This window comes from Takifugu flavidus, chromosome 11 (genome assembly GCF_003711565.1).
Source record: "Takifugu flavidus isolate HTHZ2018 chromosome 11, ASM371156v2, whole genome shotgun sequence".
NCBI lineage: Eukaryota > Metazoa > Chordata > Actinopteri > Tetraodontiformes > Tetraodontidae > Takifugu > Takifugu flavidus.
Window position 1 is genome coordinate 5436330 of NC_079530.1, and position 18685 is coordinate 5455014.

Consider the following 18685-nt stretch of genomic DNA (forward strand, 5'->3'; position numbering starts at 1 on the left):
GGCTGGTGCTCCGCCGTGCATAGCCTGTCCTCCAGCAGTAGTGTTTGTATGTAGGCCAGTTTCCCAGGGCACACTTGGCTGAGGTGACAACAGTTGTAGCTGACAGATTTGCCTCCATCTTGCCTGAGGTCTCTCATCAGCGATCTGTCTATTTTATCCGTTCACAGCACCGTGATGGAGAGATTACAGGTCTCATGATCCCGGTACCTCATATGAGCAATTTTTTCTTTTACTGGCCACATTTTAAGCAAACACAGTAGCTCTACCATTGTTTCTACTGAAGCAATTATTTGTAAATAGTTAACAAATCTATCATTTTCACAATATTAACATGCACATTTAACATAACAAATATTACACATTACCCTACTGCCTGTGCTGCCTTGGCGGTCGTTATATCTGGCCAATCAGATGCAGATAAAGGCAGATGTGATGGTAACAAGAAGATTTATAAAGTAGAGTCTAAATATCTTCTGCACTGCTGCTCCAGGTTCTATGTTTACAGCAAATATAGGAGAAAGCATACTGTGATAATGTGCAACTCATTATTTAAGATTCTGACCAGATTTTTCGGCAGGAAGGTGGGACGTAACCCAGTGTCTTCATCTCTGTACAAAGGGACAAAGAACTCAAAGAGTTTATAGTGACATCCATCAGAAATAGAGGCAAAATAAAATGTAGCTCATAGGTTTAGTTTAAATGAATGCACCTCTGTTTCATTAGCAGTCATTTCAGCTAAATTACTACAAGATAAGTAGTTAATTTAAAACAACAGATCCATGGGAGACAGCAAACGGAGTGGCAAAATAAAAAAGTATGTGTGTGAAGGATAAAAGAGCGATTACCAAGTGTCACAGGGAGCAAGAGAGACAGTAAGTGTGTAAGTGAAAGAGGTGAGAAGGCAGGATGTCAGAGAGGGCACTCCAGCAGAGAGGAGGGAGGAAGAAGGTGGCAAGGTCTCGTCACCGTGCCAATGGGCCCACCGCTGTCAACATCACAGTACACACATACACACAAACAAACGCATGCACATGGCTGGGCAACAGCCCTCCCAGCTGCCCTATCTGTAACTGTCTGATTGTGCTAAGCATACTGTCCAGTTGTGCTAAGCAGCCCCTCCCCTGCCAACCATAGTGCCATCTGCTATCCAACAAAATGGCCGCCGACCAGACAAACACACAAGCACGAAGACACAAAAACGCCGCTGTCACACTGAGACACACATATCAAACTGCACCCACAGGTGTAGCCCAAAGGTATCAACACGTAACATTAGCAACACCGACTGACACACATGAAGGATACACACGCACACACACACACATGCAGAGGAGCTGTCAAGTGTGCGTGTGTGAGAACAGAGTGGCGGGGATTAGGACAGATCCCGGGCTGTTTGACTCACAGCTGGCTGATGATCCAATCCTGGAGCACAGCGCAGCGCACCAGCCGCCGTGGGACCCCCGGAATGCGCGCACGCATCTGTGCATGTGTGTATGCTGTGCCTGTGTGTACAGGCATGTGGAGACGACTAATGTATCTGTGTGTTTGCAGGCATGCAGTTGTATAAACACTGTGTGTGTGTGCCATGGGTAAGTACGTGTTAATCAGAAGGAAGGAGAGGCTATCAGAAATCAAACAGAGGCTGTCGGTGTGCCTCATGTCCCTGTTTTTGAAACCGCACTGTGATCATTTGGGCCATGGGAGGAGAACAGAATGAAAGAAAGGAGCCGGCAAGTTGCAAAGGGAGAATCAAAGAGCTGTTTTCCAGGCTGGTCATACAAACGCCTTCCAGCCTGTGACTCTCACACTCTTTCTGTTCAAATGAAAAAAGCAGTTAAACAAACCCGGCCTCTACAGCTACAAAGAGCTTCACTCAGAAGGCACCATGAATGAGCATCCACATCTCCATGAACCCAGAAATCCAGAGAGGGAAAGAGCTGAGGGCAGGGAGGATGAGGGGATACTGATGACTGCTCCAGCTTTATTTTAGTTTGGAACATTATCAAAAGTGAACTCAAAAGTGAATGGCAGGTAGTGGTGAGTGGGTGCATTCATCTGTATCTGATCCATGCATGATAAGCAACTTTAAAAAAAATCAAATTGTGGGGGTTCAGGGTTGTGCCTGCTTTGTCCTGCAGGGGGCGGTATTGAGTTCAATTGGCGGCAGCTGGCACTGCAGGCAGGCGCACTTTACATCCGGCCGCCTACTTGAGGTGGGTGCGTCTGCCTATCAGTGCCAGAGTGTTGGTTCAGTTTCTCTTGTCATGTGTTGGTTTGGTTTTCATTGCCAGAGTGTGGTGGGTTTGCCTCTGGTTCCGAGTTCTCTCTGCAGTCCTGGACGACTGCTTCTGGTTTGGAGTTCTCTGCAGTCCTGGAGGTCTGCCTCTGTTCCTGAATTCTCTCTGCAGTCCTGGAGGACTGCCTTTGTCTTCCTCGTGTTGTCCCCCCCTGTAAATAAAACCCTTTGACCCTCTTACCACCGTGTCCTGGCCTGCTCTCGGGTTCTGTTAAACCTCAAAACTATAACACAAATTATGACTTTAAATACAAACACAGATGCCAAAAGATTATACCGAACTAGAAATAAAATGTCTCGAGATCTCAAGTAGGTCATCTCCCCACATATTGTGACTTGATCATCAACAAAATGTAACCATCTGCTCATTGTCCCAGGATCAATATTTCCACAAAATTTCATTGAAGTCCCTTTGTAAATGTTTGCGTTATTGTTCTCAAAAAAAGTGCTGCTCTCACCTTGGTCAAGGTTATTGTCTTAAGAAATTTTATATAGGTATTTTCTGTAAGTAAAAGCAGCCATTGAGTTGTGAATATTTCATCTTGACATGAGCACATTGTTTATTCATTTTTAATAATTAATAACTGTGACTGAATCTATCTTACTTATTCTGGATGGGAGTTTTCCTTTCTTGTACTAGTGAGGGGAAGAGATATCATTAAATCAGCATCAGAAGTGAATTTTACTACTAATGGCTTAAATCTTAATTTGAAGAGCTATGTGTCCGGCCAAGTCAACAGCTGTCAAACAACTAGCATGCGTGGCTGCACTGATAAAACTATGAAATCCATCATGCTTACACACCCAGCAGTAAAATGGTTCTGGCCAGTGGCTTCATGCGTACAGGTCAAAGTAATTGTTTATATTAATATGTATGCAGTTCTATATATTTATACATTACATCATCCACTCACCGCTTCATATTCACATGTTTAAACAAGTGATAAACCAGCAGCTGCAGTTAACACAAATACACATATATTAAACAAATTTGCCTCTTGCAGCTTTGCCACCGCAGGCTGCCGCCGCCACATCTGTGCCCATCCCAGACACCGCGACTGTGGGCAGCAGGGGTGAGAGAGTGCCTCGGGCAGCTGGCACGGCTGCAGCCGGGGCAGGCGTGGTGGGAACCAGCAGCGATCGGAGAAGAAAATGCGAAGGAATACCAGTAAGGGAAGAAAAGGATATACAGAGGGGAAGGAAATGAAATAGGGAATAAAATGATGACATGATTTCATGTAGAGATGGTGGGGAAAAAATTACCAGAAGGAACGACAAATTAAAAAACGGAAATAAAAATGCAGAAAAAGAGAAAGAGAGTGATTAAAGGCAAGTCAGCGTGAGGAGGGGTTCAGGGCCAGGCCATGGTAGGTGGCCCCATGGCCAAGCTGTCAAATGACTGAGTGTGTGTGTGTGTGTGTGTGTGTGTGTCTTGGGCACTATTTTGGCTGTGCTGGAACTGTGGCTGGGCCGTGTGTTTCTATATATGTATGCATGAGGCTGTGAGCTGCATTATGTTGTGGCATGCATAACAGGATTAAAGGTGACCCGGTGAGGTCCAGTTGGTACCAGGACCACAGCAGCGTGCATGTGTGTTTATGTGTGTGGTTTGTGTAATAGGATTAGCTGTTACCTGGTGTGGTACAGTTGGTGTACTGGTCTGAACTGGACTGGACTGAGCTGGGCAGAAGCTGGGCAGAGGGGAGCAATGTGTGTATGTATGTGAGAGTGTGTTTGTGTGTGTGGGGGACTGTGGTGGCATGTATAATAGGATTAGCTACTACCTGGTGAGGTGCAGTTGGTGCTGGGCACTTGCCAGCTGTTCTGCTAGGCTCATGGCTTTGGCCTGCCATTGGCTCACGTCCTTTTGGACCGCCTCCAGCTGCTGCCTGCAGCCAACCAGCTCTGAGCCCAGTCTTTCCACTTCCTGTCCCACAGAGATGGAAAGACAGTGGGAAGAGGAGGTGAGCAAATCTTCCAAAACAAGCCTTCTTATGTACAAACTGAGTAACAGTGATTACAATATGAAGCAAAGGTTAAGTAGAAGAGGAAAATTATTTGGTTACTAAAGAGCATTGTCAGATATGGTGTGCTCAAACTAACCAACCATCAGCTAGGCTGCAGTGGCCAAATTAATGTAAAGCACCTATAGTAATCATTGCACTGATGGAAATGTACTTGTTTGGCTCTTTCCATCTCTCTGTCATCTATAGTAATCTATAGTAATAGGTGGGCTGATGTGTTGTAACCACAATGTCTTTCCAACTTATTTGACAAGATGTCTAATTTTTATTCTTTCCTTTCCATATTTTCTTATTAGGTTTCCAATCATCTCTGTTTCTTTAGAACATGAACTGATTGAACTTAAGATGGATGTATATCAATACTCTAAGGAATAAACATTTGCAGTTTGATGTGTGCAGAAGTGCACCATCGTTATTTCATAGCACAAATACATATTTCAAAGATACATAGTAAGAGAGTAAAACCAGTTCCTTTTACCATGTGGGGGGCTCTGCTCAGCACCTGTTAGCTGTAATACTCATTCAGCTGAAGTCATAAAAACACATCACACACTTTCTTCAGTCAATATAAGCCTGAGGTGATACCAAATTATTTTGACTTATTTAAAATTGATGGCATTGTGCTGAAACTCTCACAACTCCAACAAACAGAATATTTATTTTCATTTTAAATTAGACTATGATGATTACTGCAGCGTTTACCTTTAGTCATTGTAAATGTGTATTCCTCAAATAAGTCATTGGTCCCGTTCACGGGAACTTACGTCTGACCCCTAGTGGTCAAATCGATGAACTGTAAAACAATTTATCAATGCCTGCGTTAAATTCTCTTGATTTTTGTTTGTGAAATTATCTGTTAGTATCCATGTAGTTTTTTGGATTTGGCTATTTAGTGCTTGTAATGGAGTTCTGTATATGAACACAGAGTCCAAAACGCTGAGTCTTGACGTGTTCTCTCTGCCACTGTCCAGCAGATGAGTTGTGATCGAAGTCCATACTAAAAATTCATGTTAGTATGAAGAGGATAGTTTTAATCCTACAGCAACGCTGACAAGCTCAGAGAAGTTTCTGTCACTAAAAAATGTGCCAATTTCTTGTTCCATACATTTTTTTAATGTTATTTCAGATATAATGAGTTAAAAATGTAAATTGTAAGTTCTTCAGGTGTATTTTAAGTTGGGGTAATAATGACCCTCCTACTGGTCATATCAGTTGGCAGCATTGAATAGACAGATGTAGTCATGGAATTAATGCTGGGAAAAGGTGTCTTTCATAGCTGCGGTGCTCAGGGCGAAGATGTGTGAGTGGAAAAGCAGCTCCTAATAATTCAGTCAGAAGGCCCACACAGTATGAGTGGTACATTTTTTGTGCACATTATTCTTGCTTGTAATTTAAGTTTGCCAACTGTGACAAGAAAGAGATATTGGCCAAAATACTCATTTGTAGGGAAGATATAATGATGTTAAATTGTGATATTTCATTTCAGGTTTTCATGGTGTTTGAAGATAAAACATCATCAAACATTAGTTCTAGCTTGGTTTAATTCCGATCAGGAGAAAAGCTTTGGGAGCAGCTACAACATATTATATTGCGTGTGGAAGGATGTTTCTGCCATGTTAAAAATGTCAGAGCATGGATGCAACTATTTTTTACTAAACCTAAAACAGCAACATCAATGCGCCACTTAAACCGTCAAAATAGTTAGAGTGAAGATCATAGCAAAACAATAAACAAATGGTGCTGAAATCAGTACAGAATAATTAAATAAGCAGACAACTTCACAGAAATTGTGTAAGTGTGCCCCTGGCTGTGGCCCATCAGCCCTCATTCATGCCTGATCATGTGTGTGCTACTTGCTGCATATCGATTAAAATACTCATTCTACTAGCAAAGTGGGGACATTTTTGGGAGGTCAAAGGGCAAACTCGTGGTTGAATTCAGATTTGTGGGGATCTTTTTTAAAGATAACCTGTTGTGTGGTTGCAAAATCATGTCACATAGTTGAAATATAGGGTTGCATTGGATCAAATCTCACTGCACTGTGATCACTTTGATCACTGCATAATCACATGCCTAATCTTTTTGATCCCTGGATGTTGGACAAGGTGGAGGGGCTCAGAACATAGAACTCCTAGATGTGACTGAAACCTCTTGTAGCTACAGATAATGTCACAGAGTAGATGAATAAAATGAAATCACTGTGATTCAGTCATTGTCAAACTCACAATCAAAAAAAGTATATTTCTTTTCATTTAAAAGTAGACTATGATACATTCCTACAGCGTTTACCTTTAGTCATATGTTTAAATGTGTCTTTTCCTCAAAAAAGCCATTGCTCCCACTCACGGGAACTCGCGTCTGACATCTAGTGGTCAGACTGGTGAACTGGAAAAACAATTTATTTATTTATTTTACTGCGTTAAACTTTATATCAGACGGCATCTTTTGGCGTGGCAGTTAATCTTTTGCTATTTGTTTGTGAAATTATCCATATAGTTCTTTGGCTTTATAGTTCTTGTAATGATGGTATGTATATGAACACAGAGTCCAAAACACTGAAATCCATTATTCGAGGCGGATGTTAAGACTTGACGTGCCACTGTCCAGTAGGCGAGTTGTGAAAATAAAAACGTATGCCAGTAAGAAGAGGATAGTTTTAATCTCACAGCAACGCTCACAATCTCAGAGAAGTTTCCAAAAGACATATTTGCACGTGGAAGGACGCTTCTGCCATGTTAAAGATGTCAGAGCATGGATGCAACTTTTTCTGCTGCACACCAGCTTCCTGCTGAACATGCCTGATATTGATGTTTATTTTTAGAGACAGCTCAGTTTAGCCGCTCCACTCATGCAAATTGCATCCAAATTTGCAGTTACCAACAGCTCAAACACAATGTTTCTGCAGTTTCTGTTTGTGTGGCCTATAAACAATTTTGAACTCATTTTTCAGCTTTTCAAGATGTCTCATACATACTTACATCTTTTGGCTTTTAGTTACTACTCTAAAGAAAATAACATTATTTTTGTGTTCAGATGATGGTCAAACATTTTTGTTGCGTTGTACTGTTTCTTGCCACCAGACGTCGCTGTGTCGCCTCCCACACTGGCAGCGTCGTTAAAGATTTTAATGGACTTGGGGACTGTTATTTTGGCTCTGCATAATTTACTAATTCCCCTGTAGTGACAAAAATACTTTTTGGATGAGGTCATCAGAACATTTTAATCAGGGAGTGTTGGGCGCTGGGGTATTTCCAGGAAACCGCAGCCGACTGAGGTGACTGTGGTCTGTGGGGTTGTGAACTCTGCAGCCCCATGCTGGTTAAATGTCATCTGTTTTCAACTGTAAAAATATTACAGCCCCTTTTTGTTATTGCCATTCCCCTTACCCTGAACTCCCCCTCCCACTGCAGGATCTACTCCTCCTGGCTGTGAGTTTCCCACTCATGAAGGTGTTAATTTGCTAATATACTGTAGGCTCAGGACAAACTGCAAAAAAGCAATGAGGTTACCCAGTTATGTGAAGTGGGAATTTGTGGCAACAAAAAATAAACAGGAAAGAAAAACCACATTAGACTGTTTTAAGATTTCTTAATAAAAATAGTTAATTTCAGGACGACATATAAATTATTATTGAATCACACAATACAGATATCTTGATATGAATAAATACTTAACAAAGAAAACCAGGCTTTTTTTTTCTTTGTACAATATTCTACTGTCGAAAAGGTCACACAGAGACACTTCCACACAGTTTGCATGTTTGTTACACCTTCTGCTCTTCGGCAGTTGCTCTTCCTACTGTTGGAATGTCCCTTAACAGGTCGGAGTACCATTCCTAAATGCCTCAGCAGCTCAGACCATTCGTGCAACTTAGGTGATCTCCTCCCAGTCAAACTCAGCGCCCCCAGACACTTCAAAGAGGGCCCTGGTGAGGCAACTGCTAATTGGCCTTGAATTGATTAAGGTTTGTCTAGAGGTGGTTAAAGCACACAAAGATCTACGCACAGGCTGTTAACACGTGGGGCGGCCTGACGGCTTTAGAAACAGTAGGATGAAAAAGGCAGACCAGGAGCTGTTCTGTCTAGGCTTTTCTAACTGGAGCCACAGATGGACATCTGCTCACATCAAGCAAACCTACTGGGGTTTCAGAGGCTCGTGTTTGTGGTTTCACAGCGACATCTGCGGCGGTCCAGTCTGGTTCTGATGATTCAGGCTGGCCACTTTTAAGGAGGTAACAGCAACTGCTGATTGATGGCACAATGTATTTCTTTTGGCAGAAATGAAACGAAATATATCAAAATACATTTCAAAACTTTCAAAACAACAAAAGGAATGTCAGTTTTGTGTATCCCAGGTGCACAGACAGTGTGCATTGTGTGTGTGTGTGTGTTGAAGATGAGGCATTGGTTTGGAGGGTCCTACAATAAGGACCCAGATCCATATTCACAAAAAGCATATCATAGGTGGGAGCGCAGATCCTGGATCAGCGATCAGGCCCCTCTGGTCCATAAGATTTTACTTAAAGGCAAAACTCAGAAGGATCAGCCCCAAAACTGCACCGCTGCCACAGCAGCAGCGGCAGCAGCACAAAAGACATTCAGATAAACAAGGTTAACCAAAGAAGGCAAAGGGAGCGCTCTGTGGAGATCTGGCACATCCCAGGATGGTGGAGCAAAGCTGACCTGGACAGGGTGCTCAAATCCTCACAGAACTGTGTTTGCACGCACGCACTTGTGAGGACTGCATGTGTGGGACGCTTCTTCCGCTTGATTGGAACTGCGACTAATCAAAAGCTCATTTTCTTGCTGTTTTTGTTTACTTTTTAGTGCCACATGTGGCCACTGTACATCTTTGGGTTCTGGGAAATTTTTAATTTTGACATGAAACTCTATCTATATGTCAACTAATAAAGGAAAATTAACAATTGCTGGCAGTCTCCAAAGTTCATTTGGTGTTTGTTCGCTCTAAAACCGCTTCTGACAGAACTAGAAAACCGGCAACTGCATTTCTACGTGCATGTGTACGTGCGTTATGTTTTTAGGTGCTTAAGTGGTCAGTAAACAGCAAAGAAATGTCCAAGGCAACTGATCTGTTTTGGAGTAGAAGGAGGGAGATAAGAGGAAGGACAGGAGGAATAGAAAGAGAACTGTCTTCTCTGCTTTCTGTCCGCTGATGCTGCCAGCATGTCGGCTACAATGGAGAGGCTTGTGTTTCTATACATGTAGCACCCAAACCAGCAGGGGCCCGCCCCGTCTGTCCTGCACTGCCCATATCTGTAAGTCAGTAAGGATTTCAGTAAGGATTTCAAAAAGCATAAAAATAGTCACTAAACGATGGGGGGGGGGGGGTGCAAATCATTAATCATTTTAGGATGTTGATGCGATGGTTCTGGTCTATTTCAGGAACACGTATAAGTGTTTTAGAGAACTACATTAACCAGTGAAGGAATGCAGGTTATCGCATATCCAGCACTCTGCTTGCTTTGGAAGGGCTGTCTCACTTCTGCTTTGTACTTCCACAAAACCTCTCACTGGGTTTTCCCAACACACCTCACCTCCCGGAGCGAATGCTGGACAGACAGGCAGACAGATACGCAGATTGGTTAAGACAGACAGTCAGACAGACACGGGTAAAAATCCTTGGCTGTGGTCTAGAAAGCAATGTCAGATGCTTCTTGTTATGTCGACATACAATCATTTTGTCCGGCACGTTTCACCACGTACCTCTAAATACATATTGTACACAAGAGCTCGTCAGCGCTCTGACATGGAGCCAAACCTCTCAATGTGCGCACGAGCGCATCAGGTGATAATAATTGCACAAAGAGGTATTCTGGAGGCCATGTCTACTGTGAACACACACACACACACACACACAAACACCCACGCACACATTCTCACACCCCACCCTAACCCCCCACATACACACACTCCGTCTTCACATTCTACATGGGGGGTTTGATTCAGGCCATAAGGTTACTAGTTAGTCACTAACTAGAAAGTTAGTTGGTCAGTTAGTCTCAGAGGTGCATTGACTGGCATGTGGCGCCCGCAGCTGGGTGACGGCTCTAACGTTGTTTCCTCCGTGTTGTCTTGCGTGTGGTCAGCCGCGATAAATCTGTTTGAAGTGGTCGCACTCGTTGCAGTAGCCCTGTTTCTCTTGGTTGGCATAGTGGTCGCAGCCCTGCGTCCGGCACCGCTGCTTGGACTTTTCCTTGGGCGCCTGCGCCCGCCTGCCCACCTCCCTGCCCTGGCCACGCGTGTGACACTCCGGACAGAGGTCTGTGCAACCTGGGGACACGTTACTGCAGCCGCTCCGCCAGCACTGGGTCTGGTTCTGCGTCTGGGATTGCTGCGAAGATCTGGGTTTGACTGCTCGGTCACGCTTCGAGTGCACAGGAACAGGTGGAAAGAAGACAAAAAAGAGACATGTTAGCACGTTGGTGACTGCCTGAGCAGCAAAGTATAGCTAGAAAAACAAAACAAAACTGAGAACTTTCTCAAATAGAAGCTAAATAGGTGAATAGGACGACCTACCACGACCAGAGGAGGGGAGTGTGTCGAGCGATGTGCCACCTGGTTAAGCCTCGCACTTTGCTCTTTGACATAGCACTTGTCACAGTAGCCCTCCAACATCGCCTTGCCAATGGCACCACAGCCAGGACCACGACATCGTGAGGCATTCTGGAAGCCTGCCTCCAAACCGTGGCGGTTCTGGATTGGTGCAGGGGGAGGAGTCAGGTCTGGAACATACAAAGGCCAGCGTGAACAGTCTGCCACTGGGTCAGAAGACGGTGTAAAGAAACCCAACCGCTTTCAAGCCACCAATATATAGTAAATAAGGCCGAAGCGTTCCAGCAGACTTACGGTGGTTCGTCTGATAGTCTACGTAGCAAATAGTGCAGAAACCCAATTTCTCAGGTGTTCCAAAGAACTGGCAGCCAGATCTTTTACAGGGGCGGGCCAAAGGTGTTTGCCATGCCGAGGTGTGCCCCGGCGTTAGGGTGAGGCATGGCCGCTCGGTGTCCCTGGCCTGGGACCAAGCTGAAGATGATGGCTCAGTCCTGTGGTTGTTCTGCTCTGGCTCCCCCCTTTCTGGGGCCTGCTGTCTCTGCATGCAGGGGGGACACAAACCATTAAATATTCTAAACGCCTCCTGTCGGCACATGCTGCAACGCTCCGTTTCTGGTTCACGACCACCCCATTGGGTCCAGCCAGAGCCCTGGCCCGGATGGGGTGCGATCGGGCCCCCATTGGGACCCGGGAGTCCCGTAGCAGTTGTTCCAGCTCCAGGGGGTGCGTGATTCTGCCTGGAGTTGAAACAGCGCTCACAAAGTCCATCGTGTTCCACGCTAAGGGTGAAGAGGCAGCCGGGTGTCTTGCACTTCATGGCATGTGTTTCGCTGTATAAGCTAAGGCTGGGAGCGGTGGGTGGGGCCGAGCGTGGACTGGACAGCACCACCCCTCTTCCGGATGAAGTGGGGCTGCTGCTTCGGACTACCCGTGAAGTCACCTCAGTCTCTGACCCCCCGATCACACCAACCCCACCTTGTACACCTCCTCCCCTGGTCTGCACCACCCCTTCCACTCGCGTTCCTCCGCCTGTAGTGGCCTGACGCTTCTCGAAGCATTCGTGGCAATGAGGCTGAGTATCCACGGAAACGTAAAAGGTGCAACGGGGCGTGGCGCAGCGTATCTCGATGAGAGAGAGCTGGGAGACGGAGAAGGGTGGCGGGCGCTGCGGCTGGGCCGCCCACGCCTGCTCCTTGTCCTCCTGCCAGCGCTGGAACTCGTGGTTGACGAGCTGCAGGTAGTCCTCCATCAGGTTCATGTCCTCGGGCAGGTTTCCCTCATCTAGCCTTGGAACAAAAACATAAAAGATAGTTCTTAATCCAAGTCCGCATCTGGGTAAAAACATTTCCCTTTGGAAAAGCTCAGGAATCTGCTGTTACCGAGCGGCATTGATGATCTGTATTGTGTCGTAGCCCAGGCCGATGACGGGGATTTCAATCAGGATCAGATAGTCGCTGAGAAGCCTCTCTTTCTGCTGCTGCTCCTTCTCCATGAGGAAGTGAACTTTGAGCTCCTCGAAGCCCCCTCGTCCCGGGTTGATCAGTGGCACCGCTCGTATCTCTGGAATAAAATTCAGTAGTTCTCACATCCAATAAAATCTGGTTTCACGGGCAGGTGTGACAGAGATTTGACTTTGGGATTATATTTCTGTCACAGTTGATGTTTCAGAAAACTGGGAACTGTGAGAATAGAGGATAGTGTGGCTAATCAAAACTAGAAAAAGGGTTTTACAACTCATACCTGGACCGCTGTCTTTGACAGTGATGAGGGGTGCGAAGTGCTGGGAGTCATAGCCGAGCACTATCGGGTATTTGTAGCATTCTGTGGGCGGCCAGTGGAGTGGCAGATAAATCCCGCCCACATTCAGAGGAGAGATGGAGGAGCCAGATTTCATACTCCTGACAACCTGGTCTGAAGGACGGTCAAAAAGAAATTTCCGAATTAAAATAAGAAAACTTAGCTTAAGGAGGAATATAGTTTAATCACGATTAATGAGTTTAAATTCTCCAATTCAAACACTCAAATGTTGCAGTTTCTACTCATTCCTGCTGCATTTAATTCATTTAGCAAAGCAGATAAATCCACTCAGACACATTTAGACAACACGGGTTTAGTGTTTGATGCATAGAATACCTGCAATGACAATGATGGGTCTGCGAAGAATGTTGGAGAGGATGAAGATGTGAATGTCCTCCAGAGAGTCAAACTGGAGGCCATTGCTGCTGGAAACTGGAGAGGCCATCTTTACGATCTTGTCCCACTCCTCTTCCCAGTTCTGGGACAACCGCATATGCACACCGGGAAAATAAATCAGGATATAAACAAAAATTTAGTATGCTAACAATCACATTGACGGTCAAAAGACACAGGACAAAGCTGTAGGACACATTTCTGCAGTGGACCAAGTGTAATCTGGATACCATGGTAGTGTAGCGCAGTCCGGTCTGGGTGAACTCCTGAGACTGGATCAGCTCGGCCTGGAAGCGGGCTCTGAAGACGCCGGTGTCAGTCTCTTTCAAAACACCGTGAAGGGTTTTCCGAAGCACGAGGTCCGTGTCCTGAACGCCCAGCATGTATTGAGAGGTGGCATGAAGCAAACAGTTCCCATCTCCTGGAGGCACAAAAAGAAAAGAAGATGGGATTAAAACTACAGGCTCAAAAGTTACACAACCACAGGATCCACACTCACACTGCAAATTCAGTAGAGAGCGAACAAGAGCAAAATAAAGGTTGGGGATTTCCAGGCCATCAGGTCGCTGTCACACTATCTGCTGTCTGGATTATTACATGATCCTCACGTGTTGGAAAGAATGCACACGGATCAGCTCGAATCTCGCCAACTGTCCTGAGATAAATACCCCCCAGGATAACTGGAGCACTTATCAGAGACTTTTAATGTAGATCTGGCTGGGGAAAATTGCAGATAATTGCCTGTCATTCCAAGAATTTCAATAACTGCTCAAGATGATTTGGAATTTGATTTTGTCTCCTCTGGCAATACTGGGTCTTTTTCTTATTGTGAAAGAGGAGAGCACGTATTTGTCAGTGTAAACGGCGATGAAACACACTGTTGCCACACTCAAGGCAGGAATTTCCCTGAGCTTACTTCTTCCTTTGAGTGTGTGTGAGTGTGCGTGTGTGTGTGTATTCCCCTCCTATGATCCTAACTCATCAATGCTCTTCAAATGGTCTTGGACTTTCCACAGGGGCGTGGCCTGGAAAGGACAGAATGTTATCATTCTCACCACTGGAAGCAATGAGTCTTTTATGGACCATTTAGATTCAGTCTACCTTTGCCACCTGTCCTCCAATGTTTACTGAGCAGGTAAACCATCAACTTCTGTTGCAATGTGTCCTGTGCCGTAATCCAAAATCTTAAAACTACGGCCGCTCGCTGAAATAAACCAGCTTAGTGCTGGAGGACAAACGTGATCGGATTTCTAAAACAGCTGCAAAATGTAATGCGGGATTATTTTGACTCAACTGTAATTGGGAAGAGAAAGAAAATCACTTTCAAAGCAGCTGGCAGTTGTTGCACGTGCGTCTGAACAAACACATAAGCGGCAGAACACGCTCGCCAAGAGGAGGAACAAACAATAAGTTCCACTTCTGCACACATGCGCCCAGCCTGCTGACCCTGAACTGGCCTGAAAGACAATCTACTGAGTCCATCCGTCTAGATATAGGCACTTCCTGCGTGGCGAGCTGGGGCACTTCCTGAAAACACCATAGCGTGGGATCAAAGTTAATCCTGTCCAGGCAACACTAGGCACCAATGTTGTGGTTTCCACTGAAATTCAGAGGTTTTGTCCTACATCATCCACCCTCGTTCGTCCCAGACATTAAAGGGGCAGACGAGACTTTTCACTGGGTGAACATCCAGTAAAAACCCAAACGTCAGTGACCTCAGTCAGAGGGAAGATGATGTCATACACAGCTTCTGTCAGGGTTGGCTGGTTTAGTGGTCAATCAATAAAAGATGTTATTGCTACAATTTGTTTAATGTCACTGGACCCTCGCTGACGGACTTTTGCTTCCTCACGTTCCGTCTCTCTGTCTGCTGAGCTCCAGTGACTCAGCAGCAGTCGGCTAGCCCACTGTGTGCGTATGCGCGCGCGCGTGTGTGAGTGTGCATGTGCACGTGTGTGTGTCGCCATCCTCTGCTCAAAGTCACGTCTGGGTCCTTTGGATGTAGACGCTATCAATTCTGTCTCTGTGACGTCACCCTCATAGCACAGGAAATACCTCTCATGTCCTTCCAGCAGGAGTCATACAAAATACATAACCAGCCACAGGTTTCAGTACTGACATGAAACAATAAAGACACACACAGAACGCAACCAGAGTTCTGTAAGCTTCCAGTAAACACTAAAATTAGGATGAGGTTCATAAGCAATTCCACACATATAACCGTCAGCTTCCCAAGTCAAAAAGAAGAAGCAAATGTTTCGGTTATAAAACTGGTTTAAAAGACTTGTTTATGTATAAAGATTCGCAGTTAATTCTGGAGCATTTCTTTGGACCTCAGGCTTCATCAGGCTTCATCAGGGTGTGGTGTTGAACTTAAAGTCATCCTGAGTGACTGGGCACACCTACGCAATACCACTGGGACAAACCCTAATATGGAAAGAGTGGGGTCTGAAACACCAGCAAGAGTAAATAGCACGGACAAGATGACAGCAGAGAAATTCCCGTAAGAGGTAGCAGGTCTCATCTTACAATCTTCTCATAACAGGAAAGCTGACATTGTAACGGACTGAACAGCAAAGCCATTGGGCCTTACAGTAATCCCACCTGTGAGTAATGACATCTCAGAATCTACATGTCAAATAACTCAGGCAGTAACGGCACGCCGCGGCTGATTGCGAAAATGAAACTACAGCAGAATAGTTCCCCGGCCTTGTCCCACGGAGGTCACTTCCTGAAATCGAGATAGAAGTGGTTCTCATCGCTTCTGCAAGGCTCGCCTACATTTGATAATATTCGGTTTAAAAACAATGGAGACAGTGCAGATTTGCACTGGTTTAGAACTAAGGTGCAGTTTGACACAGCTAAAAAAAAAAAGAAGTCGTGCCTGCAGGAGCACATCAGAACCTCTTTTAAATCATTCCAAACCTGAAAATACCAGCACAGTCTCACCATTTGTACGCAGAGGCACCATTTTCTTCACCTCCCGGCACCAGTTTAGCTTCTTCTCCTGCTCCAACGTGGCCTGCATGGCTCTGTCCAGGATAGCCGCCTGCACCACCTCCCGGAAGGCCTGCGGGAAGTGGTTCATGGCGATCATCTCCAGCGTGTACCGGTGCATCCCCCGCAGGTGGTGTATCAGGCCGCTGCCGTTGGCCGGCTTCACCACATCGTTGGGCACACGTTGCCGGATCTTCACGGCCTTCAGAAGGTTGGAGACAAACAGGAATTTGGGCAGGAAGTTCTGACCCTGCGACATGGCGGATGGGTGGCCAGGTGTTTGGAAGGAGGGCAGGAAGAGGAATGAGGAGGAGGAGAAGGAGGAGGAGGAAGCACCAACTGTTGGTGATGGAACAATGTGGAGACTGTGGGGAGAAATGGGGTCATATGTTATTGCATGTAATTACGTAATAAGGTTGACAATAATTGCAAACTGGTAGGAAACTTAGACAGCCTCCGCCATCATCATCTAGGACTTGACTGGACTGGTTTACAGTTTCAGTGGGAAATTACCCAAAGCACAGGTCACCACGGTGAAGACTGGGGCTCTTTTTTTTTTTTTTTATCAGGGATTCTGACTAACCAAAGCAGAGAGACAATACAGCTTCTATTTTCCGGTTAAAGGATTGCAAAAGACTAGATTGGAAATTTGATGGAAACTTTCTATTAAAACTTGCCACATTTCCAAGTTATCAGGACGTTTAAAAAAATCGTTGGACTTTTCGCTATTTTAACTTCAGCCAACTTTAAGCTGCCTACCCGTGGAAGCGGACAGAGTTTGCGGCTTTTTAGTCATTTTATTGCTGCAGCAGGTGCAACAGCCGGCTAGGCCATGCTAAGCGGCTAGTTCCTGACAGGCGGCAGTGGCCAGCAGACACCCGGGTGTGCGAGCACCTTCACACCGATCGTTCCCGGCTGTTTGGTGTGACGGCACCACTTGCAGACTTTGGACTGACAAACAGCTGCACAGCGGTGGATCCTGCGGTCTAGGCTGGCTGGCTACACACGCGCATACACACGCGCGCGCACTCACACACACGCTAACACAATAACAGGAGACTTTGCTTACGTTAAAGGCTTACGTAATTCCGATGACAACTACCTATCAAACAATGTAGCCTTGAATCGCGTCATTAGCAGCCGCTGCCGCTACAGCGTCGCGCCGCCGACGCGACATTTTGCTTTAAACGCTCCGTTATCCGCTTCGGGGTGACGTCTTTGTAAACAATGGCTGTCAAAGCCACTGTCGTGAGCAGGCTCCAAGCTTCCTCCATGTCCCCAGAAACACGACCGCACGCTTCTCGAGGCCCGAATGTGGCCTTTCGCCTCCCCGGGTGAGAAATGTTGTCCGCACAGGGCGTCAGGAGGGCGGCTTACCTGTGTAATGTGTCGGGGTAAAAACAAAGCCCTCCCGGATGCTCAGGCTAGTCCTCTCTGAGCCACTTCACTTAGCTTCACCGCAGCAGTCCTCGGCGCCATTCAACCTTCTCTTTCCTCCAGCACCAGATCTCTTTAGGAGCCTGTCTGCGAAAGATTTCAAAAGAGTACGCACACGTCCACAAGAGATAGTTTCTTTAAAAAAAACAAAAAGCACAAGCGAGGGAATTTCCACACGGGGACTTTCCGTCCACCCATTTTCCTCTCTCTCTCTCTCTCTCTCTCGGCAGTTCTGATTTCCACCGCTAGAGGGACCCACCATCTGTCTGAGTCGATGAAGAGCAGCACATCCCTCCTACTGTGCACAAAGAAACGTCACGGAGGAAGACAGACAGGTCGCGTCATTCTCTATTTGCTTAGAAATAAATAGTCATCATGCAGGAGTCCAGCCGGAGCATAGGAGCCGGGAAAACAAAGGAAAAGCGCTGGCAACAACTCCCCTCTGGGGATAATAAAGAACTATCCTGGTCTGGATACTGACTGTCTGCCTGCATCTGTTTCTGACATTTGCAGCATGATGGAAATCTTGTCATTGTGGCAGTGCCCTTTGTTACAGTCATTCTTTCCTACAACACAGATGTGCAACAGACAAAATACCCCCCTGTCATGATGTTCTGTGGTCTTATGTTCATTCACAGAGTGAGCAGAAATAATAGGGAAGTGGAACCTCAACACCAGTTTCACCTGTGAATCTTGATGTTTCACCCAAACTAAAGCAACAGACGACACTTTGGAAAACCAATATGTTGATTGAACTTTGATATTTGATTATCATTATCAATAGCGTGTATTTTGGGCTGTAGATCAAGTTTTTGTCAGCATTCCAGGTCCTCCACTCTGCCTTCGTAATGTTGGTGATCTAACCGTCTGGAGGTTTTACATGTTTATTATTATTGGGTCACATGTTGGCTGAGTCACAGTATGGGAAGATCAATTTTGGCCATTTGCAGAAGCGATTTAGACCAAAGATAACACGGAAAACCCCAAAAGACAGAGAGCCACTCTTTTTGTCCATCGGGGTCAATATGATCAAATGTTCATTTATGCAATGTTATCAAAGCTGTTGTTTTTAGCCATATAAAACAGCTACAGCTGCTGGTTTGCAGAATCATATATTTCATGTTTAGATCACATATATTGCACGTGTTTGTGTATCGTTAGTTTACTTT

At 45.6% G+C, this 18685-nt stretch overlaps 1 protein-coding gene across 1 annotated transcript in view; it reads right to left on the bottom strand.

Annotated features, from left to right (window-relative positions):
- The window catches only part of tnfaip3 (tumor necrosis factor, alpha-induced protein 3), a 33816-nt gene extending 16081 nt beyond the window's left edge, over positions 1-17735 (bottom strand). The window contains exons 1-10 of the mRNA XM_057048230.1: positions 17457-17735; positions 16032-16444; positions 13313-13503; positions 13026-13167; positions 12633-12803; positions 12272-12452; positions 11187-12178; positions 10857-11062; positions 4475-10704; positions 4081-4223 (exon numbers count right to left, since the gene is read on the bottom strand). Coding sequence (XP_056904210.1) covers positions 10423-10704; positions 10857-11062; positions 11187-12178; positions 12272-12452; positions 12633-12803; positions 13026-13167; positions 13313-13503; positions 16032-16338 — 2472 coding nt within the window. The 5' untranslated portion in view covers positions 16339-16444; positions 17457-17735 and the 3' untranslated portion in view covers positions 4081-4223; positions 4475-10422. The remainder of the gene's footprint in view (positions 1-4080; positions 4224-4474; positions 10705-10856; positions 11063-11186; positions 12179-12271; positions 12453-12632; positions 12804-13025; positions 13168-13312; positions 13504-16031; positions 16445-17456) is intronic.
- Between the last annotated feature and the right edge of the window lie 950 nt (positions 17736-18685).